At 39.2% G+C, this 25,389-nt stretch overlaps 2 protein-coding genes and 1 non-coding gene across 4 annotated transcripts; 2 read left to right on the top strand and 1 right to left on the bottom strand.

Annotated features, from left to right (window-relative positions):
• The first annotated feature begins 763 nt into the window (after positions 1-763).
• Positions 764-4,896, top strand: LOC112052801 (uncharacterized Golgi apparatus membrane protein-like protein CG5021). Of its 2 annotated transcripts, none has more exons than XM_024092025.2 (6): positions 764-944; positions 1,629-1,693; positions 2,695-2,849; positions 3,307-3,386; positions 4,321-4,434; positions 4,623-4,896. In XM_024092025.2, exons 1-6 carry the CDS (start codon positions 930-932, stop codon positions 4,812-4,814), a joined length of 621 nt encoding a protein of 206 aa, XP_023947793.1. In that variant the 5' UTR covers positions 764-929; the 3' UTR covers positions 4,815-4,896. The 2 variants fall into 2 exon arrangements, with proteins under 2 accessions (XP_023947793.1, XP_023947792.1); XM_024092024.2 differs by having other exon boundaries at positions 1,614-1,693.
• A 627-nt stretch (positions 4,897-5,523) lies between these two features.
• On the bottom strand, positions 5,524-5,617 carry Trnai-uau (transfer RNA isoleucine (anticodon UAU)). The gene is made up of 2 exons: positions 5,580-5,617; positions 5,524-5,559 (listed from the first exon to the last, which is right to left on the bottom strand). It is a non-coding gene; the product is annotated as a tRNA-Ile (tRNA).
• Positions 5,618-5,726: 109 nt separating this feature from the next.
• Positions 5,727-24,902, top strand: LOC112052798 (TATA element modulatory factor). The gene is made up of 9 exons (XM_052885809.1): positions 5,727-7,948; positions 10,428-10,642; positions 11,237-11,378; positions 18,439-18,658; positions 18,738-19,128; positions 19,547-19,691; positions 19,984-20,064; positions 20,837-21,025; positions 21,554-24,902. Exons 1-9 carry the CDS (start codon positions 6,047-6,049, stop codon positions 21,704-21,706), a joined length of 3,438 nt encoding a protein of 1,145 aa, XP_052741769.1. The 5' UTR covers positions 5,727-6,046; the 3' UTR covers positions 21,707-24,902.
• Positions 24,903-25,389: the final 487 nt, after the last annotated feature.

Here is a 25,389-nt window from a genome sequence, read left to right as displayed (position 1 = left end):
GTACTTATGTAGGTAGTAATGTTATTCATGCGAATGTAAGCCCGTGACCCGTCTGTCTGTTTGTTACCTTTTTAGTTTTTACGGCTGAAGCAATTAACTGATTTGAATCAACTTTGGTATTCGCTAAAGAGCAGCAGGAGATAATATGGATTAGATTGGAGCAGAATCTTAGGCCACTTTTTATCCTTGAAAATCCATTTCTCCCGCGGAATTAGTTGATTTGTAGTTTCAGGCGAACAGAGTCCCGGACCGGACGTCTGCTATTGTTTCATAGATCGAGAGTCGAGACCTTAAAATTTTATGGTTTCTATAAGTTCGTCGTTACGCAACGGTAACAATAAGTATAATTTAAGAATAATTATTAAAAGTTTAAAACCAACTATTTACTTTACAATCGAAAGATTATAGTAATAAAAACACCATTTTCGAGATATCGATTTTACTAAAACCGATATTTCAGAATTGGTGTTCTTTAAATATCGATATACAAGTTGTTGTCATAAACTATAGAGATCATCGTTTTAATTTCATTTACTTTAAACTTTTACATCGCTCACTTAAAATATAACGTATTCATGTATTTTCTATTGGAATAAGTACTTGTTCTAATACTTATTGGATTGTTTTTCTTAGACCTACATTTAGTTCTCTGTAATGATACCATAAGCAATACTGGAGTTCTGTCAACATTGAGGACTGACGTGCGTTTGATTTGATTTGATGTCAACGTGATGTCAACTGTCAGTTGTCAATGTCGGTTTATTTACGTGTTCGTGTGTTCGTGTTGATGAGTGAAGTGAATTTGTATTTTGATATTAAAAATTTCTTTACAACATATTTTATTCTGGTTGCTTATTGTTTCATTTTCATTTCCCAAGAAGTTTTAATACATAGTAATACATAGTTACATAAGACAAAAGTTAATCGAAATGAATTCTGCGACTGTAAGTAACTTATTGAAAATGTGATTCATCTAATTTTACATTGATTTATTGATTAAAATATCTTTTAATCAGATACATGAAACATGCTTGAAAACACATAATCTTACTTAACCTACTTACAGCAAGTAAATTTTATGTACATAGGTACATAACATAAATTCATTAACCCGTATTATCTAATAAACAAATTCCTTTCATAACATCTGTTGCTAAACATAAATATGCGTACAGCGGTCAACTTACCCATCTACACAGAAAGATTTGGCTGATTAGGTGTCAATTGCGTAAATAATTGTGGACTTGCATTTTACATCAGAATTAATATAAATTTCACCTCTTCAGGAGGTGATTAAATAAGGAATCAATATGTTCTACAATGTATTGCCATACTCTATAAACTTGAGGCAAAGATTTAAGCCTTTAGAGCGAATGATCCTACCAACCATAAATTTGAAGTTTACAATTAAATTTGAAATATCAAAGCGTGTTTATCATTAAAGTAGAGTATCTACCAAAAATTAGCTGTTATGATTTGCTCCTTTAGTATAATACAGTAACCTGAGTAGATCTTTGTTTTGACATGCATCTTTAATATAGTATAGTAACAGAAATACATTTGTTTTGCTTTGCACGGCTTGAGCTCATGTAGATGTTAATGCAACCTTACAGCCAGTCGTGCCGCAGGTGCCGTTGCTGGATGATGATACTATCGCCTTCGGTGAGGAGGACAACGCTAACAAACAATTTGTGTAAGTAACATTATTAACCTGTCAGATCCTAACAGCCCCAAGACAGACTGAAATATATTGTTTCACCAAGGGCAAGGACTGAGTAGTTAAATCACTTGGCTCATAACACTTCTTCTTTTCCCCATATCACATTGACTCCAGACCAGCAACTCCCTGTTTTTCAGGAAATACTCATGGATGACAATATCCAACTTCACCGTTAGGTACTTGTATGTGATACTCTGCACCCTATGGACTAAAACCTCCTACATTCGAACCACCACCAGAAATTGTGTCCAGCAATGTATGACTTGTTTGTGCTTAGTTAAATCCATCAGTGATCAGTCATTTGACTATAAACTGTTTTTTGATAGCAGATGATACGTGTGACTCTCGTAATGTTGCCAATCAGGTGGACTGGCAAAGGCCACTATTAACACTGTCCTTTCCTATACAAGGTCTCCATTTTAACATGTAGTATAGCATAGTATATGAAAACACATGTCATCGTCATCATTGTCAGCCTATTTTAACAGCCCATTACATGGAGAGGCGTCCCTATTGATCTAGACCCAGAACACTACTCCAATGCATGTTTGCTGGCTGAGGGTGAAAATGTTAAAATAATTGATGGCCATTGTCACATTATAAGTGACCAAGGCTTAGCGTGCTCTAAGAGGCAATAGGGTGTAAGAGTGTAAGACCACCAATTTTCCAACACTGTACTGCAATTTTTTTTTATACTAGCGGATGCCCGCCACTTAGTTCACATGGATTTCAGCTTTTCACAAACCCCGTGGGAACCATGGATGTTCCCACATACATTCAATCACTCTATCTATTAAAAAAACCACATCAAAATCTGTTGATTAGTTTTAAAGATTTAAGCATACTTAGGGACAGAGAAAGCAAGTTTGTTTTTTACTGTGTAATGATAATATAGCCTGACTGAAACTACATTTGCTATCCAGTGAACCAACAAGGCATAAAAAAAGACATAATGATAGTCAATGAAATTCCAGCCACCCATACATAGTGTTCTTCCACCTGATATTCCGCGGCGCCGCCATAGTGGTGTACATCCTCTGCGGCTGGTTCTCAGACTCCTTCATCGCCAGCTTCGTGCTAGTGGTGCTGCTGCTTTCGGCTGACTTCTGGACTGTTAAGAACATAAGCGGTAAGTTCTTCTATGAACCAGCAATTATCGTCGCCTTGTTTTCATCAGTGACGTAGCTAAAAGAGGGGGAGCCTCGGGCGGGTTAAGTATGACAGCGGCAGCAAGAACCATTTGTTAATAGATTTTGTCAATTGAAAAATGAAAAAAAAAAAGGATATTCCAAGGTGCACGCCTCATAAAACTCATTAGATAAAATCTGGCAATGTGTGTATGTCTGTCAAAGTGAGCAGTGGTAGTTAACCTTTCAAGGCACAAAACTTTAATTTTAAGTTTTCGACTTTATTTATCACCATATCACCACGAAAGTGAACTAATGAACTAACCCCAACTGAAATAAATGCATTTTGACTTTGATTTTATTTCCGGCTACTGAGACTTTTGCTACTACATCTTTCACATACTTTAATAATTTAAGAAGTTGAGGAAAGCTTTTAAAAAAAATGCGTATTTATTCCAGGGAGACTGCTGGTGGGTTTGAGGTGGTGGAACTATGTGGACGATGAAGGAAAGTCGCATTGGGTCTTTGAGTCCAAACAGGTAAACAATGATGTTAGATCATGACTGAATATACCAACAGGTCCCATTTGCAAATTTTCACTATTTTTACCTGTGACGGCAGGAAGGCAAGAGTTTTTCGCGCGTATCTTGTATGTATGTAATATTCTTTAATACCTCATATATCTTCTAAACCGGTGAACGGATTTACGTAATTAAGATATCAATAGATTTGTCTTAATAACTCAAGTGTTCAAGTGATCTCGTGATTAACCTTTCACATTTATTTATGAAGATGACGATGCAGTCTAAAATGAATGTGGGCTTGAAAGAGGTACTTACAAGTTTGTTTGCCTCATACTTCTTACAGTTTCGACGCAGCATTATACCGGAATGATAAATTTCTAGACAGTACGTCTTTGCAGGTATGGTGTTAACTAGCCACGGTCGAATAACCTACTATCAGACCAGACCTAGGAATCGAACCAAGGACTTCTCCGTTGAAAACCACAGCATTACCAGCTGCATTTGAGATTTCAAAGCTATAATACAATGGTAGAAAAACTATTGAATTCGCATATTTCTCTCCATTAAATCTGGTATTAATTATCTCGTTGGTTTAGTGGTTAGCGCATGTGGCTTTGGATCACGAGGTCTTGAGGTCGAGTCTTCTACGATTTTTTAGTAACAATTCCGTGTCCAGTGGTGGGAAGGTGTGTTGGGATGGTGTTACATCCCCTAGCTACTGCGCAGAGCACTTTAAGCCGCCGACTCTGTCAATATCATTAATATTGTTAATGGTAGTTAAAGAATTTAACATTATCATCTCATCCTAAACTCGCTAACCCGCATCGCATTGTAGCGGTTAGTCTAAATTCCTTATCCCCTTTATTCCTCTTGTAACGAACCATTAAAATAGGTTGATAATGTTAATGATTCATGAAATCTGACACTTAGACTGTGTTTTTTGTGTCAGAACCGCGTGAACCGCAACGAGAGTCGACTGTTCTGGCTGGGCCTGATGCTGTGCCCTCTCATCTGGGCCGGTTTCTTCATCATCTGCCTCTTTGGGCTCAAGTTCAAGTGGATGGTGAGTGGGCTTCTCTCTCGTTTTCATCTATAGCTATTATTGCTGGGTAAACCTATCAGGATCTTGCGATACAATACGATAAATTGATAAAATAAAAAAATGCCCGGCCGGAAATGCATTGCCCGGTTAGCCCCCAGCCCCCCATAGGTACGCCACTGGTTAAGTAGTTTTGTTTTTCTGTTTGTCAGTTGTTGGTGCTGATCGCGCTGACGCTGACGGGCGCCAACCTGTACGGCTACGTCAAGTGCAAGTTCGGCGCCAAGGAGAACCTGAAGTCCGCCACCACCGACTTCGTGAAGAAGCAGCTGTTGCAGAACGCCACCTCCTTCATGTTCGCGCAGCCCGCGCCGCCGACCACCGGCAATACCGGCGTCGTTTAGATGTAGGGTTATGATCAATAGATTAATTGTAATTTAATTTTAATTTTAAATAAAATAAATAAATTATAATTTTAAGACATTTTACACTTGTTTCATACATAACAATGCTTTGAAGTAGTTGTCAGTGGCGTAAACCCTTTAGGTTCGCTACCCTACAGGCTGGGCTAGCAAAACGTCACGTCCTGCCTCAATCAAACGCAATCTATCTAAGAAATTAATATTTCCTGGGACCCGAATGAATTTTCCACGGCCCTAAGATTATGCAACTGATGTGATAATTAAGTTGGAATAATCTATAAAAAACATCAGGTTGGAGTGCCCTTTGCGGCAGAAACTAGCTAAAGATCTCAGTACACATAGAATCATTCAGATTTTTAAAGAAATGGGCAACTTTCGTCACACCTCCCCCTTGTCCTCTCCCCTCTATACGCCACTGGTGTTAACTTTTAAAATCTAAATAAACGAATTTTAATGGTGCCTATGTCTATACTATATATTTATGGAAAAACAGTTATTAGGGATGACGTTCCAGTTCAAAAGATTAATAATATAAAATGAGAGAGATAAAAATAATGTACTTAATAAAAAAAAATTGTTTCGTTTAGTCAAAAATAAGACTAAATAATTGATAAAGGTACAATTATTAAAAATTTAATTCATTTTAAATCAATAACAAAATAAAATAAAATCACAAGGTCAAACAAAAATATGCTCCAGGTGAGGCTCGAACTCACAACCCCGGCATTGCTCACACAACTACTGTCTTATAAGTACCGTGCGCTAACCAATTGCGCCACTGGAGCTATATCTGCATCGTCGAAATTACAATAGCCGTTCTGTTGGCAATATTTAGTCAATTTCCTTTTTTTTTTTCCTCGTAGATCGAAATGTCAAAACAAATTGAAAGTTATCAAAACTAAGAAACTAAAAAGTCGGTCATAATTTTTTTAAGGTTCTTGTGTTTTGCTAATGAAAGTTAAAAGATATCGCAATTATTAGAATAATATTATTTAAATTCTGTACCTACAGCTGATGTGTTTCCCATAAACTTTAATTGCGTGAAGATAAACACGAAATGGAATGCAGTGCAAACGTCATATTTTAGACACTTGTGTTTTGTTGTGATTTATTTTTTCTGCGATTGTTTGGTGAAAAATACGAAATAATTGTGATTTGTTCTCACACGAAATTAGATTACTTCAACACACTTTATTGTCTAATGCGTTCTAAAGATGAACTGGTTCGATACGTCGGGTCTGACGAGTCTCGCCAAGTCAGCATTGAAGGAGGCCCAGAAAACGATAGATAAAGCTCTGGATATTCAAGAAGACAGCAATGACGAATTGGACGACGAGCCGACCGCTCCCTCGAGCACGAAATCATCGCCCGGAAGCGGTAACGTAACCCAGAAAGATAACGCTGATTTTTTCTCCTCTTGGGGCCTAACAGTCAGCGCCGAAAGCGGCAGAGCTGAGGCTATTGCCGACCAGCCCGTAGTGACAGAGAGCCCTTCGAAATCCAGCTCTCAAAAAAGTTGGGGCTCATTCGCTGGTTCTTTTTTCGACCAACCGAAATCTGATTCAAATACCATCATCCGACCTCCAAAAGCGAAATCTTTGAACATTATTTCTGACAAATATGACAGTCAGGATGATTTGTTTTCGAAAAGTCAACTTGTTATGTCCGATGGGGCTGATTGTTTAAGTTTGAAGAAGGAGGAATCTCCTAAGACAGATGACAGACGCAATTCTTCAATGTCTAATGTTTTATCATTTGTATCGAGCAGGAATAGCTCTGATTCAGTGGAGGTTTTATCTCAAAGCCTAAAGTCGACCCCAGATTCTGAGGCAGTGTCGTGTCAGTCCATGTCTCACAGTAGCAGTGCTGGCTTAAAACTCAATTCTGAGTCTGTGGAGATCTTGCCCGACAGTCTCGTGAGTCCTAGTTCAATAGAGTGCTTAGGCTTTGATAGCTACGCAAGTGACAAAAACAGTAGCTCATCCTCTAATCTATCTGTGAGTAATTTATCTGATAAGAAATCCACACCTGTTGGTGAGAGAACTGAGAAAGCTGAAACTGCAGACAGTGTGAGTTTAGTAGCTGATGATGACGAGGATACAATGTCTTACAACTCCATTTCTGAATGCACTGCACCCACTGTTCTAGATACTGATGATAAGCCATTGAGTCCTTTTCCTAAAATAGCCCGAATGGAGCCCAGGTGGCCGAATGAACGAGACTTGGCAAACATAGATCAATCTTTACTTGCATCTCATAAGATGCAAATAAGTGAAAACTCTTCAAATGATGGCTCATGGTCTGATAGAACATTAAATGCTGACAATGACAGCATTACTCAAGAAAATGCTACTGAGGAACAAAAGAAAGATCCAGAACAGGAGGATGTGTTAATGGAGAAGCTGAGTGACTCTTCTTCATTTTATAATATCAATGTTTCAGCAGATTTAACGAAATCTGAAAGTTCTGCGTTTGTCAATATTGAAAAACAGCAGTGTAGTGCACCAGAGAGCAGTGAATCATCTCAAAAGGAAGTGAGTGTAAAGGAAAGAGTTTCACCAGTGAGTTCAGAAAGTAAGAGTGACTTAGTTAAGATAGGATCTGACCGAACTTCAGGACACACCTCAGGTGATGAATTAGAAACGGCAACCTCTTCAGACATCGAAATAATTCCTAGTCCTAACGGAGACAGTAGCAATGGATGTAGGAATAGCCCTGCAAAATATGGGTTGAAACAAAAAGTTGACGGAGCAACATCACCAAATCTGGTAGATTTAGTTCTTGGTAAAAGTCTAGCAACTAAAATTCGTGGACACAACAGAGAGCTGTCAGAAGCTTCTGTTCAGAGTAACACAAGTGACGAGAGCCAGTCTGAGAATGATAGGTTAATGCGCAGATTGTGTGAGATGGCAGAAATCTTAGATGCCAGAGAGAACAGACTGATAGAAGTCACTAGAAGTAATGCAGAATTAACTGAATCTAACACGAGCTTAAAGAGCCAGGTGGAATCTCTGATGGTGAAGCATGAAGGAGGAGATATCAATACCCTAGCTGATGACTACACCCAACGAATGTCTGCGTTAGAGAAGAAATTCCAACAAGTTATTAGAGAGAAGGTAACTTTCTTTTCTCTCTCTTTTATTGCCTTTTATTAGAAGTCTGAGGATGATTTTGGGTGGCTAATGGTTTCTAGAGCATCACCATATTGATACACCAGACTCATCAGCCTTATTATGTGCCAATTTCAACTTTAATAATATTCTCCTTTCCTCTTTAACTAATAGCTTGTACTGGGAATAGGTATTGCAATAATCCAATGGGCATGGATTGAACCCTAGGATTTAACTCTGATCCTTTAGCTTTAAGCCAGCGGACCCAGTGAAACTTTGCTTTGATAGTTATGCAAGCAACCAATTGCAAGAAAGCAATCAGTAACAAACAAAATTTTTAGCCTTATCTTATATTTTAGCTTTATCTTATGTACTATATGGTGCTGAAAAATTTTAAAATTCTATTACCAACTAGCGGACGCCCGCGACTTCGTCCGCGTAAATTTCGATGTCAACTTTACTACTACCCCTACCCTACCCTACCACTACCCCAACCCTACCCAACCCCTACATCTACCCTACCCTACCCTACCCCTACCCCAAACCTACTCCTACTCTACCCCTACCTTACCTACACCCTACCCCCATCCTACCCCTACCCCCATCCTACCCCTAGCCTCCCCGTACCCTATCCCTTTCCTACCCCTATCCCACCCGTACCCCTATCTCACGCCTATCCTACCCCTACCCTACCACTTCCCTTTCCTACCCGTACCTCTACCCTACCACTACCATACCTCTACCCCTACCCTACCACTACCCTAAACCTGGCCCTAAAGCTATCCTACCCCTACACTACCCCTACACTTCCCTACCCGTACCCTATCCTACCCTGTAACTTCTCTATCTTACTTACCCTTAGCAAAATCGGTCCAGTCCTTCGAGAATGGTGGTATGACCAAGAGAAATAGAGACTTCTATGCTAATAATATAAAGAGGTAAAGTTCGTGTGGTTGTAGGAGGTAATCTCTGAATTTACTGGACCGATTTGGAAAATTGTTTTACCAATAGAAAGGTACGTTATTTGTGAGTGTCATAGGCTATGTTTGATCCCCATATTCACACGGGAACGGGAACTAAGTAAATGAAAGCGCCGGGCGTCATATAGCGGAATTTCTGCGTCTTTTAGAAATTTTGTATTATCTCCGAAACTATTTAAGTAATTAACATACTGTAAAGGGCAAATCTTATCTCCATAATATCCTTGTGATTATTAAATAATTTATTTTAATAAGGATTAAAGTTTAGTTGTATAAATAATGACGTAAACCTAAGTATATAAAATTAATAATTTTTAAAACACAAAAGGTACTATATCTGCTAATATATAGAAGATAGATATATGGTGTCGCGGACTTTTTTGTAGAACTTTTAAAGATACATAAAGTCTCCATACATTAATTTCAATTTTACACAATAGTTAAGGCAGCGCATGCGAATAAGTCTGTTTAAGAGGATTTTCAGTCCGACCTGTATGATAAAAACTGTGATAACTCGGCTAATATATATGATACCAATATAAAATATAGCCTATAGCACTCCCCGATAATGTAGCATTCTACTGGTGAAAGAATTTTTAAAATCGGACCAGTAGTTCCGAAGATTACCCCATTTAAAAAATGTGACAAACTTACAAACTTACAAACTTTACCTCTTTATAATATTAGTATAGATATAGATATAGTGTTGCATAAAAGTTAAATATATTAACTTAAAATATAACAAGAACAATTGACAGTACTTCCTTGTTTTTATGTTAATACTACAGTACTTTTTACAAAGTGCATCAAGAACTCATAATACAACAAGGTTGAAGTGTAACCTTGAGAAGTTTTTAAGTAGCGTCAATAATTGGTAGAGGTAAAGAATATTAGTATTGTGGAAATATTTGTGTAAAATAACTGACTGACATTCCACTAAGGAATGTTAATTAGTTTTTGATGATGTACAAATATTCATTTATTTATACATCATCAAAATATATATTTTTTCCACATGAAAATATATTTTGGATTGATGTTTTATTATCTTACTGCTATACTTCTTCAAGGTAGAAATGAGCATTGCAGTAAAACTTCCCTGAACTACAACAGAATAAAATGGATATTATTAATCCTCATTCTTAATCTATACCAACAATGTATATATCTTATCTTAATTTGTAGAAATGTTCATGCAAAATGAAAAAGGTTTTAAAATGTTTAGTTATAACAAAACCATATAACTGGCACCTAGAACCTAAGTTTTTGTTCTAACTGTTATTTGCTTTTAATTAAATGAATAAATTAATTGAAAAATAAAATAACTTTGATGGTTCAAAACTAATTTGAAGATTACCAAAATAATCACAAATATTTCAACACTTGTGCTTTTATTATTTTATGGTTTTTAAATAACTCTGTACATCTCATAACTCAGTATGACTAGCCTTTTCATGGTTACTGTTAATATGAAACAGCAACAAAATACTATGTCAAACACCCAGGATCACCTGCGGAAGCAACTGGACACTGTGAGAACTGAAGTGACTCGCAAGACCTCATCAGAGTTCGAGAGCAGTTTGAAGGAGAAAGAGGAAATGATCGCCCAGCTGCAAGAGGAGGGGGAGAAGCTGGCGCGGCAGGAGCTGCAGCACTCCACCATCATCAAGAAGTTGAGGAACAAGGAGAAGGATAATGAACAAGTCATCAAGGGCCTTAGGTGAGTCGAGCACCTGTCAAAAATATTTCTTTGTATAAACATAGTAGTAGCACAAGTCTACATAAATTTTTGGTTTTAGAAAATTTCATTTCTTACTTGATGAAACAAAGCTATGTTATGACTGCAGTGTATATTTTTGATGAAATATTTTGAAATTAGTACTACTAGTTAAAAGAAAGTATATGATGTTACAGATTTTGTGTAATCTGTGAAAACTGCATAAAAATCTGTTGAATAACTAGTTCCAGAAACTAACAGCACAAACAGATCAAATTTTATCGTGTTCTTCTTTTATTTTTCTAAAATATATATAGATTATAGACACTTGATTTTTATTCTCTCGTTACAGAATAGATAGGTAATTAAACATAATATTTAGCAACTGTTGGTACTGGGTCGTTGATTGTTCAGGGTTGCTATTCATTGAATTTCCAATAATGCAGATATTTATTTCAACACATTTCAATGTTTCTTATAATACCTACGACCGAATAGCGCGAGCCACGGAGAGTATTTGCTTGCTTTATGCTTCATCAATATAAAACTTGTATTCTTTAAAACCTTTATAAACAAAATGGTGTATATCGTTTGCAGGGACAGAGTGGCGGAGCTGACGTCAGAGCTGGACCGCGTCAAGCGCTCTATGACGGCCAAGGAGGAGGTGGAAGTGACGCAGATCGAAGCCGTGTACCGGCTCACCACCCAGAACAAGAAGCTAGAGACTGAACTTATGGAGGTAACGTGATCCCGCCGCGTCTAGCGCCTCATGGCGACCAAGGAGGAGGTGGAAGTGACGTCGGTGGAGTCACCGCTCACATGTAGCTGGATATTCAAATTATACAAATAATGCCATAGTCACGTCAAGAAGTGCGTCATTCAGTCACTATATGCGATATTTCGTACCGCTTTTTTTGCGCAGAAAAGCGACCAGTCTCGACCTGTCGTCCATCTCACACGCAGTTACGAAATATTTGCGTTTAATTCAAAATAAAGACATTTGCGAAACTTCGAATCGAATGCATACTCGTACAATATAAAAAATACAACCTATTGTAATCTACATTTCTGTTACAAATCTCTGCTTAGAGTGATTTAAATGATTGTCTGTCTTTCGCTGTCGCATGTGGTGGTAATGCCGCTATCTAATCTGCTCAACATCAGATCACAGCGATAGGTAGAGATTAATGTTTTGTTATCTTATCTCACTCATATAATGCAATTGTTTTGTTTAAAGCGCCGGCAATGATGTGACATTGAAATTATTTAAAATTCGTGTCAGACACGAGTCATTGCTGGTATCTTTATTAAAATTTGTGATAACTTCGGCAATTGAGCGATATGACTAATTTGACATCATTTATTACTAGATACTTGTAGACACGCTTGTAGATACTTGTAGATCAAGACATATGTGCGATTATTCCGTCGCTTATTCCAATACCACTATAATAATAATAATAATAAAAACATTTATTCAGCCAAAACAACATAACATAAATAAGAAAAAAAAAACATGAGAATTAATACTAACTTAATACTAAGGCTTCGGCTGAATGGGGCGCTGCCTCAGCTCTATGCTACAGCTAAGACGCTAACTATAGCGCTGATTTTCAGGCATGACCCCAGGGTGAGCTCACGGACTGATCGGGAGAGCGTTGCGTCGTTTATTGATTCCAAATTTAAAATAGATAAAATAATATACTACTATGTATCCACATATCTATAGTAAGTAAAAAACATAAGTACATGCAGTCGAACGTAGAACCTCCTCCTTTTTGGAAGTCGGTTAAAAATTAGATTGGCGCGAAGGACAAACATTAATATTATATGCAAAAAATAAATAAAAAATAAAATAAGATTACTAAACAACTACAATAAGGACAAAAAAAAAATACAAAGAAAAACAACTGTCCTGCAAAATATTTGGTTATTGTTTCTGTAGAACTAAGAGAGGTTCCTTAATTAGTTTTTTGTAAACAGTAAGAGATTTAGCTAGTCTAATTGGTGGTGGCAGGTCGTTCCAAATTTTGCAGGCTGAGTACTTAAAAGTCCCCTTAAACGAGGCAGACCTATGAAAGGGGCAAGAAATACGTGGAGCTCCTCTTGGCCTGCATGTACTACCTTGACTGGCCCATTTTATACGTGAACACAAATAAGATGGTTTACCAGTGGAGATGACACCGAAAATTAGAGTGGCTAAATGTAGTTTCCTCCGCGCCTCCATCTTAAGTATGTTAGCGCTATTTAAAAATGGACTAACATGGGAACGGGGAGGCACTGGAAAGCAGAATCGTGCACAAGCATTTTGGACTCTTTGAATAAGCTTGGCAGATCTAGCAAGTAAACATGGTCCGTAGGCAGCGTCTGCATAATTTAGATTTGAAAGCACTAAGGTCTCACATAAACGAATTCGCACTTCAACGCTGAGGTAGCTACGCATTTTATATAATAGTTTTAGCCTGTAAAAACAATTTTTTACTACATTTCTAATATGGCTTTCAAAGCGTAAATTTTCGTCAAATATTACACCGAGATTCCTTACCTCACGCACTCTTTCCAACATGTCACCTCTAATGTCAATACTGGGCTTAAACATTTCAACTTGCCTAAGTTTGTGGTTAGTGCCTAAAATTATAAATTTGGATTTATTAGGATTTAGATTCAGGGAATTTATATCTGACTAATTAGCTATGTTCTCTAGGTCCTGACGGATGTTAGCTATCGCCACAGGTGTATTTTGAGGCAGAAATGAGTAATATAGCTGAACATCATCGGCATAACAGTGGTAATTGCAGTTATTAATACATCTGACCATATCTGCTGAGAATAGAGCAAAGAGGATTGGGCTGAGTATGGAGCCTTGTGGAACACCTCTGAGAACCGGTAGAGTCGTAGAGACTAATTGTTTGCCATCTGTTTGATTAATTTGGACGAATTGACTACGATTTGAGAAATAACTGTTAAACCATTTTACGGTACTAAGTGAAAATCCATAATATGACATTTTAGACAGAAGAAGCGTTGTGTTTATAGAGTCGAACGCTCTGGAAAAGTCAAGCAGCACTAGAATCGTGGTCATGCCTTGATCTTGAGCCGAGAGGATGTTATCAATTACATCTATAATTGCTGTAGTAGTACTGTGATTTTTACGAAACCCGAATTGTAATGGAGGTAAGATATTATTTTCCTCCAAGTATTCAGTCAGTTGTCTACATACGACTTTTTCCAAAATTTTGGATAGGCAAGGAAGTATGCTAATAGGCCTTAGGTCTTTTAGAGAGGTTGGCGAATCGACTTTAGGTAGAGGCCTGACGATTGCAGTTTTCCAAGAATCGGGAAAAGTTGAGGATATAATTGACCTATTTATAATATCTGTAATAGAACTTAGGCTTTGTGGTAGGGTCAACTTTGACATATCTAATGAGATAAGGTCAGATCCTAATGCGTTTGACTTTAATCCTTGAACAATTTTCATAATTTCTGCCTCAGTCGTAGTCTTTAAGTTAAACGTATTTTGCCCAAATCTATTGAACTCAAAATAAGTGTAGGTAGAAATTGTAGCAGAACTTTTATACGGTATGTCAAGAAAATGCCTGTTTATCAAATCCGGATTACATAGACGGTGGGGAATTTCGTCATGTTTCTTCTTATTCATTGTTAAAAGTTTCTTAAAATTCTTCCACATCAGCTTTGGAACTTTGATATGTTGATTTATAAAATATTTATAGTACGCACATTTTTCAGCTTCCATAGCTTCGAAGACAATTTTTTTAAGATCTTTGTAATAAGTTTTATGGGACTCTACCTTGGTCGCTTTACACCGTTTATGACTTTCATTTCTTAATTTTAGCATACATTTTATCGTAAACGTTATCCACGGGCAATACTCATCTTTAATTAAAACTTTCTTAGAAGGAGCGTGGATGTTTATTATTTTTAAAATAGCGGTAGTAAAATTGGATATGTCGTAAAAATCGTAGAGTCATTAATAAAAATATGGACAGAACCACTGACCTAACCTTGGTCATCGGCTCTGCCAATTACAATAGGTATGCTATGCTTAACCTCACTAATCGCTTACACAATACTACTCTTAATTTTACTATTTTACCCTGGTAGTTGTGGTAGAGGAAGTACATCGAGCAAGTCCCAGGACTTGTGACCATTGGGTGTGGTTTAAAGGCGCCTTTTAATACTAGTAAACACTCACCAACCCTGCCCGACGTGCTCTCCATGCCCACAGTAAACAATTTAAGATCAATAATTACTTCATCACGAAACATTATCGAACAAAATCACTAACGCGACAAGCAGCATGACGCCTCAAGCTGCTCAACAAAGAATTGAACCAATTAATAGCCCAAGTCACTAATTACTTTCCTTTTCTTAATAACACTACTTAACACTTCACTATTTCACTATACTTAGCAAGTAGATTGTAGAAGACGATTATTCCATCTTAAAAACGCGATTAGAACTGAATTACTAAATCAATAGACTACGGAGACAGACGGAGGCAGGATGCCTCACTAGAGTGAATACACAGTGACGGTACACGCGTACGCGCCATTTGGGACGCGATGCCATTGGATGAGAGTTACGTGATCATTTCCTATTGGTCGATCGCCGCCACGTTCGTTATGGTGGTAACGTTTTACAATCTTAATTACTTCTAGAGTAAATAATCAAAACCTAATTACATGAAAACTTATTTCTAAATTTATTAAATTAATTAACGTAGATTTTGCTGACCATTACGACAGCAAAATCTCAACACAGAACCTAAAGAGTTTCTTTTCTACTGCTGTCACCTGTCATCATTACTTGAGAGACTAATTATTAATTAAATCAAAACGGAATAGTATTTTGACTGCAAAATGATCAGACCACTAGATAACAAGTCGATTCGAAATAACCACAGAGCAAACATGACAACTATTAGGTCTGAGGCCATAGAGCCCTCAGTGAGCCAAGCTTCCTCGGCGACAGATACTATACAATTCAAGTCAGTCTGATTCGTTATATTTTGCCAGTCTATATTGCTAAGATCTCGTTTGAAATTGTTAACGTTAATGTCATTTAAGGATCTACTTATTATCCAGCAAGGGGGAATTTTCTCTTTTTTTAAGTCAAGTGTCACATTTACTATGGCATGGTTTCCAAGGTCTGGAATATGATTAACAGAAGTTTCGCGGATTTTAGCGTTAGTACAAATTAGGTTGATTAAAGTCTCGCTGTGGTCTGTGAAATGCGTGGGCTCTGCAATCAATTGAGTAAGGTTAACACTAAAAATAAAATCTTTAAATAATTTAGTTTTAGATTCCGCAATATTGAGTAAATTTATATTAAAGTCCCCTAGAAGTACTGTTTGCTCATATCCTGAGAAAGCAGTGATCGACTGAGTGAGTGCATCAAAAAACACATTGACATCCTGCCAAGGAGGTCTGTATGCGACACCAATAATAAGACGCTTGCCGTTTATCTTAGTTTCCAGCCACATTTGCTCTACCGAGTTAAACTCAGGGTGATCGCAGATTTTAATTCTAAGCCCTTTTCTGATGTAAAATCCTACCCCACCCCCGCGTCCACGTTTTACGTTGGCTGGACGAGGTTTGTGCCGCAGACGAAAACCCGGGACTATAGGTGCGACGCTATCTTCTCCTTCACGAATCCAAGTTTCGTTTATTGCCATAATATCTACTGATATGTCACTCATTGCCGCAATAAATTCTTCTTTTCGCGTTCCTAAGCAACCGGCATTGAAGACACCAACTTTGAAATGTTTTTTATTACCCATCTTTACTTGTAATGAAGCAACATACAGAATAAAATATTATTTTACAGTGTTTCTGTCGGGGAGCTAATAGACTATAAATAAATATTAATATAAAAGTATAAAGTAACAATCTGAAATTTAACGCAAACATATAGGACGCTTTTCCACTGACAGAGCAATGCTTGTGAGAGTTACACCATAGATTCATGCCTGAACCAGCCACTTGCTTACTTTGTAAAATACTACTGTAAAAAATCAAGTGCATTACTTTTAAAGAAACATTGATGAGATCCTAAACATTGATAGAGATCTTAGAGAAATGGATATAGGACAAAATAGTAATTTAAAAATACTTATTAAAATAACTAAATATCTAAAATTCCTCTTAATAATACTAATAGATACAACCGTTACCTTAGTTAGAAACATATTTAACATCAGTTTGAATCTGACCCAACTACGACATCTCCAAAAACCCGTTCCAAGTCTGATTCGGATTTTATTTGATGAGCAGCTTTACCCTCTCCTTGCCGGGCGTATATTTTTCCACGCTTTGTCCATGTGAACTTCCACTGTTTTTGTTTTGTGGTTTCTCTTACCAAGTAAAATAGGTGTTTATTTGCTCTAGTTAGTCTCTCGTTAATATAGAAACGTCTATGAGGAGGGTTAAATTAAAAACCTTCGGTGGTGACGCCGCGCCTCGTGCGGGCACAGCGGAGAAAGTCATCCCGCAGAGACGGCCGCGACAGCCGCACCACAATCCGCCGACTACGCACCCCATCACTAGTTTCAGATCTAACTTCATTCTTCTTTCCTACTCTTTCCGCAAACACTATATCATTTTCATTGATGACAACTCCTAATTTGGCCGCCACCAATGAGACCGTATGGCAAGGATTCTCTCCGCGGGTTTCCGGCATGTTTGAGATCTCTATATCTGCACGCAAGAGGTCCTGATCGCGGTCGTTTATATCCACTTTAAGTTTAGCAATGGTAGATTCAGGTACGCGTGCTGATTGTATTTCAGGTTCCGTACTCGCCTCATCCCCATCGCTACAAGAGGTTTCCGCCGCCTTTACCGGGGTATCAACATTCCCCTTTTTTGGTCTTTTTGCTTGGCATTCGGGGCATTTCCATTGCTTCGGCAATTTACCATTCTCTCCCAGCCCCACACAACCCGTGTGGTATAGACCCTGACAACTCGTACAGCTAACGGCCCCTGCCGACGATAAGAAGCGTCCACAAGCGCTGCACTTTGGCAGATTGATATGAAAACTACTATGTTCCACGTAGTGTCACTGATATCCGACAGATGTCTACCGTTACGTGGTTCAGCTATTTCTTGATAGATGGCGACACTATAGCTTTGCCAACTGATTCAACAATTGTGATGTAGGTATGCTAGATGGCGCGATGCTGATACAAGTCTAACTTGCTTGTAAATCATACCAATCTTGCGAAGTACCCTCTTTGTAGAAAAAAAAAATCATAAATCAGCACACAGATAGATCACGTTAAATCCTTTTCCAGGTAAAGTCTTGGTGAGATAACAATGTCACTTGTTCATTTAAAGTGTAGGCACATATTGCACTAGTTAAATTCAGTTAAGCACTTGTAACTTAATTTTTAACTGTGATAAAACGCGCAACACCCTCACGCACCGATCACGTCCGTGACGTCACTACCTACCACTACTTTTTGGATTTCTTTGTAATTGGTCTGAACAGTTTATCACTTTCCAAATTCAATAATATGTAACAAACGTTCTCGCAGCCTGCAGTTTTTGACTGTGAAATGACACTGAATGGTCTAAGGACTGAACAGGTTATCCAGAAAGATTTTTATATACCTAATTAATTGAATTTAGTAGGTATAATGTGACATTATGTTATGTATAATAACACTATTACTTGCGCGGCGTGTTGTGCGGAGTTGTAAACTTGCAAAAGTTACGCGGTTCGCGCCACGCAGAACTCGAACTTGTTCTGTCTGCGGACTCTAAGGGCGTATTCGTCGACAGACAAAGAGCGCCCTGGACGACACGTCGCGGGCGCTGGAGGGCGCGCGCACGTCGGTGGAGGCGCTGAAGCGCGAGCTGGCGGACGCGGCCCGCGGCGCGGCCGAGCTGTCGCGCCAGCGCGCGGCGCACGAGCGGCTGCGCGCGGACGGCGAGCGCGCCGCGCGCGACGCTGAGCTGCTGCGCCACGAGCTGCGCCAGCTGCGCGCCGAGCGGGCCAAGGGTGAGCTGTGCTGTGTGCGCTCGCGCTGACGCGTGCTCTGTAGCGTATACTTGTAGAGTAACGTGTGCGTGTCGCGCAGAGGAGCAGCGCTGGCTGGCGCGCGAGGAGGCGCTGCGGCGCGAGGCGGCGGAGGCGCGCGAGGCGGGCGAGGCGCGCGCGGCGGGCGAGGCGGAGGCGCCGGCCGCTCTGCTGCAGCAGCTGGCGGCCCTGCAGCGCGGCGCGCTGGAGCGGGAGCGCGCGCACGGCGCGGCGGCGGGGGCGCTGGCGGCGCAGCTGGCGGCGGCGGAGGCGCGCGCGGCGAAGGCGGCGGAGCGTGAGCGGCTGGCGCGCGACGAGGCGGCCGAGCTGGCGGAGCGGCTGGCGGCGGCGCTGCGCGACCGGCTGGAGGCCAACCGCGCGGCGCAGGAGCAGCACGAGCGCAGCCGCGCCGCGCACGAGCTGCAGCGGCACTGCCAGGACTTGCTCGACCGGTATAGCGCCCTTTATTGTATTTGTGAGACTTCTTTACGTTGTTGGAAGCGTTGTTACCCGTTAGGAAAAGTGTAATCTGGTGAGGCATAGTTAAACAGGGTATGTTGTTTTACTCTACCAGTAGATGGCGTTGTTAGAGAACTTTGAAACATTCCCTTTTTGTACACTTGAGGAATCTGTTGCGATGCTTTGTTTTTTTAATGTAGAAAGAAGTTTTACTGTAATTGTGTGGTCTAAAGCACGCTTATTTAGAACACCAAGTGAAACTTAACCATTGGATCTCTGCCTTACTCCGGCTCGATAGATCAAATCCAACCACATCACAGGAGAGACAGCGGAGCAGGACCATTTTTCATACTTTCACCATTAAATTAACTTTCCCTGTAAAGTACATGTGACGAATATTTACATTATCAGCAAGCAGCAAGAGCTGGCGAGCCTGCAGGCGGAGTGCGAGCAGCAGGCGGCGGCGCAGCGCGCGCGGGTGAGCGAGCTGGAGGCGCAGCTGGCGGAGTGCCAGGGGGCGCTGGACACTGAGAGGAAACGGAACGCTATACTACAAGTAAACTTAACTATTCTCTTTCTAAAGAAGTTTATAAATTGGATCATTGAAGTTTTGTAGATAAGATAATTAATCCATTAGTATCGATGTTGATGACGAATGTACTTTCGAACCAGCCAATCAAAATGCAAAATGCTATTCGCGTCCCGCAATTCGTGCCTTCTGTCAAATTTTGGTGAACACGAAATAGAACAATATGTTAATAACACGTGAAACTTATTTTATTATCTGTGTTAATTTTGTTTAAAAAATAAGTTGAATTGATTAGTCGTAATGTTTGCTCATTCACCAGGAGCAAGTGTCGACGCGCGGGGACATATCGCCGTCTCAGTCTATCGCCTCGGATTCTTTCTCCGCCTCGTTCTGGCAAACGGTATGTATTACAGTTGTAGGGTCAATTTTAATCGTGTCATTTCGTAGCAAAACATAGAAACAAAATTTCAACAGTGGGTAAATATAATTTTAGAGATTATTAAAGGTTCGTAATACGTTAAAACGCGCACTCTTAACTAAGTAAATGACAGTTGGTGCTCAAACTTCAACACTCAATTTCCTATGTTTTTTATTGTTATTACCTAATGTAAAAAAATGTCAGAATGTATGTGACGTCAGCACGCATCCGTCCGCTGTAGACGTGTCTGCAATGGACGGATGCGGACGCTCGCACGGCGCCGCATCCTAGAGACTCGGAAATAGCAAGAGTCGTCTGGTATTTAACATATTAACGTAAAGCAATAAGGTCATTATTCTCACTGGTTTTTAAATCGGCTTATTAACCTGTAAGACTTAAATCTACGTTAAGACTTCTGCCCAAATGAATTTTGCCGATGACTCATACGAGTTAGGCTCAGTCCAGAAAGGGCGAATTCGCCACGATTCTCTCGCGCGTATTACGCGCGACCGTTGCGTCCACAAGGCGTGTACCAACGCGCGAGCGAAACATGGAGTTGAACGTGTACTCGCTCTAGAGTTCGCGCGTTAACTGGACGCAACAATGCGTCCCTTGTATCTCTACTTGCGCGCAATACGAGCGAATCACGCGCGAGTCGATAGTCTGGCGCGATAATCTGGCGCGCGATACGATTCGCGACGAACTCGCCCCTTCTGGACAAGGTCTAAGTGGTAGAAGTGGTTGTCGTGCACAGGAGGAGGGCGGCGGCGCGGTGGTGGGCGGCGGCGTGTCGGCGGCGGGCGTGGAGGAGGCGCTGGCGGCGCTCACGCGCAAGGAGGGCGAGCGGCGCGGGCTGGCCGCCGCGCTGGCCGCCGCGCGCGACGAGCGGGCCGCGCTCACCGCCCGCCTGGCCGCGCTGCAGGCCAGGCTGCATGACCACCAGGTACGGGGGGAAAAACTTAATTATTGAAGTAAAACTTGTTTACGCCTTTAATTGGTCTGGCTGGTGGGAGGCTTCGGCCGTGACTAGTTACTACCCTACCGATAAAGACGTACTGCCAAACGATTTAGCGTTCCGGTATAATGTCGTGTAGAAACCGAAAACGGGTGTTAATTTTCATCCTCCTTCTAACAAGTTAGCCCGCTTCCATTTTAAACTGCATCATCACTTATCGAGATTGTAGTCAAGGGCTAACTTGTAAAGAATAAAAAAAAAAACGTATGTTTGACTAGGAGAATAAGTTGGTGAATGGCTTTCAAGATACGTGTGATATAACGTTATTATAAAGTAACAATAGATGGCGTTGTTAGAGAACTTTGAAACAATCCCTTTTTGTACACTTCAATAACCTGTTGCGACGCACTGAAGTAAACTGTAAAATATAAAAAAGTAAACACATTTTAGTCGTAAGGGAATACTTGGTTTTTTTTTTTTTTAATACTGAATACATTTAATTGTCGGTTATGGCAGAGCCTGCAGGAGCAGTACGACGCGCTGCTGCAGATGTACGGCGAGAAGGAGGAGCAGCTGCACGAGCTGCGGCTGGACCTGCACGACGTGACGCAGCTGTACAAGGCGCAGCTGGACGAGCTGCTGGCGCTCAAGCAGCTCGCGCCGCGATAGCGCTCGCCGCCCCCCGGCGCCCGCGCGTGCTGCGCGCTGCTCGGACACCGCTGACTACTTTCTATAGTCTTAATGATGTTTTACATACTTCTTGTAAGTCCTACCACTGATATAAGTATTATTGTTTAAATCGATAATAGTTGTCATGACCGCCGATAGATGGCGTTAGTAGTCGTCTAACTCACGCTACCATTGTTCCGCTTCGATATCTAAGCTAAGCTAATAAGTACTATAAAGCTTGCTGAAATTACTTTTTACGTGCGCAAAATGAAAAGATTTTTTTTCTTTGATTGTGTCAGTACCGTAGGCTCCTTAATGGGACCCCTCCGGGGGCTTAGCTGAGGACAGAAGCGCCACCTGGTGGGGCAGAAACAGAATACAGTGGTGAAATGACTCTCTAAGGGCGTTTCCTTTGAGACTCAGACTTCGACTTAGACGGCCGTCCTGGAAGGGTATTTTAACCTGAGTATATCAATCCGGATACCTCTGAGAACGTGAGTTAAAAGCCCACGTCCATGTGATGTCAGATATTGGAAAATTTCGTTTTCGCCGACGATGACACTGTGTAGTGTAGGTATGTTGTGTTGCCTAAGAAGCATTGTCGGTCGGTATGTCATCTTCGGGATCGTAAATTAAAAGAACTTGAGGTCCTTCTGGTGGCGGGTGGTCAATAAGTCTTACATCGCTGTTTATTTCTTACCATCGGGATGAAAAAAGAGTGCGGCATATTAGGTTAGGCCACGACGTTCAAGCCATCGTGATAAGATAAGTAAGGACAAGATAATCTAGCACTTTCCAAATTTCTATTTCGCTCCAGGTACAACATCTTTCGTTAATTTCATTATAATTCTATACGTTTTACGTTGTTAATAGAAAATTCCAAACATATGTAATCCCCACCGGTGTAGTTAAGCTAGCTAGCTAGCGGATCTTTTTTAAATCTTCCCAAGAAAAAAGGCGGAAAGAGGCAAAATCGAAAATATCACTATCCTATGTTGCCTCCCGACTGTTATAGTGACAGACAATATTCTATAGTAACACTCGCGTACGTACATCGAAATAACTTATAATAGTGGTAGTGATTCAATTCCACACCTCAGACCAATTATAGAAGGACCTGTATCGCACTCATAGTCACGAACAAAATTGTCTGTCATTTTCTAAGGAAAACCAGCTTAGATTTGGTATATATCTCATACTATACTAGAAGTTTTTGCCCGTTTTTACACAATTCAATTACACAAAAAGGTATTTTTACGGAGCTCTTTAACCGACGAACACGATTACAACTATTTAACATCGATTCTATAGATACAGTTTTTATAATCGCATTAGATCGTTGATCATGTACTTTGACAGAAAAGTAACGTCTAGCGAGGCAGGTCCTATACAATAATTGGTCTGAGTTCCACACCAATCGTAGTTATATTAAATCGTACTGTAGTTCCTCGTGCCGTGATTACAATATAAAATATATAGGCGGATTTATATTTGTCTGACGTGTCGTGTCGTGACATCAGAACAGAATCGTATCATACATTTTGTATGGCAACATTTACACTTATGTGTTGTGGCATGTGATGGCTTCTGATGCCTCGCATACAAAATGTACAATACCGATTCTGTTCTGATGGTTCACGTCACGTCAGACAAATGTAAATCCGGCTTACTTCATTTGATTCTAATTCAAATCAAATATGACGACTGTACTTACGAAATATAATGTTCATTTTATTGATTTAGCTTTAACAACCCAAAAATGTATAGATGAAATATATTCTATGTAATAATATATGATTCATTGTCGCCATAAAATCACTCATATTAAAATTATAAATAACTATAATAATAAAAAAAATTCAAAACAAAATGGCCCACGAATAATGGAAAAATTATAAAATTTATTATGTAGACCAGGCGCTGTGAGGCATTAAGTGTGCATAATATGAAGACCTGGATTCTGGATGTTGCAACTCGTCAGAGCGAAGTATGTAATAAGTGGCATTATCTGTTCACTATGTTGTGCTAACAGATATTTGTAATACATATTATATAGTGAACTTGAAGTATGACTGACAGTGGCGTGCAGAGGGTTCTCAACTAAGGTAGGCTACACATTTCACAATGAGTCTTCGGTAGGCAATGCATTATTGTATCTATGAACTGCACGCCGCTGATGACTGACTTAGTTTATATAAACAAAGGTTGCAACACGGACAGCATTTTGATCACGTATAAATGGTGATAATTAATTAATTATTAATAAAAAAATAATTATTTGCCTAATATTATAAATATACAGGGTGCTCGGGAGTATTTCCCATAACTTCAAAGTTGACGAGTCCACTTATAGGAGCTGAACTGCATAACTAATATTTTTTAAATAAAAAACTTTGTTTTCATACAAAGTAATTCAAATAATTCAGACTTTTCATGTAACACACACTTTAGCTATCCTTGCATTTTAAACTACGTCGAACTTGGCTACGTCATAATTATATGGATGCGTAAGGAACACATTTTAAAATCTATTTACAAAAGAAATATTATTTACCCCAAAAATATTAACTTTAGAATACATGTTCCTTGATTATTTTTAATTCGTTTTCGGTAATGAATATAACAGAATTACGAGAAATACACCCGAGCATCCTGTATAAAAATTAGTTTAATTTTTTGTTAGTAAATATTAATGTAATGAATGAGGGGAAACACGAAGTGTTAAATGTAAATAGCTTACATTGTGATATAGTAAACATATATTTAGATTGGGATGTTTCGTTTTGTTTGTTGCCCAACCACCAATGGGTATAATTCATTATTATTAATAGTTTAGTTAGTTTTAGCTGTTAGTTTATATTCCAAAAACAATACAATGGTTTAGTTTTGTTATGTCATAACATATTTGACACAATTTACTAAGTTAGATATTGTAGTCAAAAATGTAAAAATCGAAAGTAAAGAAATAAATCGAGAAAAATTAAACATATTTATTTTGTCTTGTGTATGTTTACTTGTAGAAATTGCTCCATGAATTATATTTATGAAGCAATTTTTATTCTTTTAATTTTTTGTTTAGTTTATTTGTAGTCTATATACATAGTTGATATAATGTAATATATATTTTCAAACTATTATCTAATTAGCAGTTAAATTATATGAAAAAAAAAAATTTAAAGGTCTACAAAAAATAGAATTTATTTTTTATTTTCTGGAACACTAGAGATAAATTCTTCTAATTATAAATATAGAATATTATGTTATAAATTTCTGTACATTTTTTTTCAAATTTATTTGTTTTTTACTATACCTAAATATAAATAGGTTGGCACTACATTGTAACTTGAAGTAAATTCCTTTTGCAAAAAGAAAAGTAATAAAATCGTAGTTTCTATCAAAATATTATTATATAATAATATAGATAGAGAGATTATTATGATGATTGAAATATCTAGGCGCGAAGGAAATGCTTCGCATCGGGCAGTTATTATAAAAACAGTTTTAATAATACAACTGAATACCCATCGCCCCTCGCTACGTGAGGAACCTGACTATCGCCAGGGACCTCCGTATCGAGGACCTAGACTCGGTCATCGTCAACCAGGCGATCCGAGTCTACGCCAAAACCGCTACGGCGCAGCACCCGCACATACGAAAGAAGACAAATGACTCCATCGTGAGAC

This window comes from Bicyclus anynana, chromosome 15 (genome assembly GCF_947172395.1).
Source record: "Bicyclus anynana chromosome 15, ilBicAnyn1.1, whole genome shotgun sequence".
Classification (NCBI taxonomy): domain Eukaryota; kingdom Metazoa; phylum Arthropoda; class Insecta; order Lepidoptera; family Nymphalidae; genus Bicyclus; species Bicyclus anynana.
The sequence above is the reverse complement of the archived record's forward strand: the minus strand, read 5'-3'. Positions and strand labels throughout refer to the sequence as shown.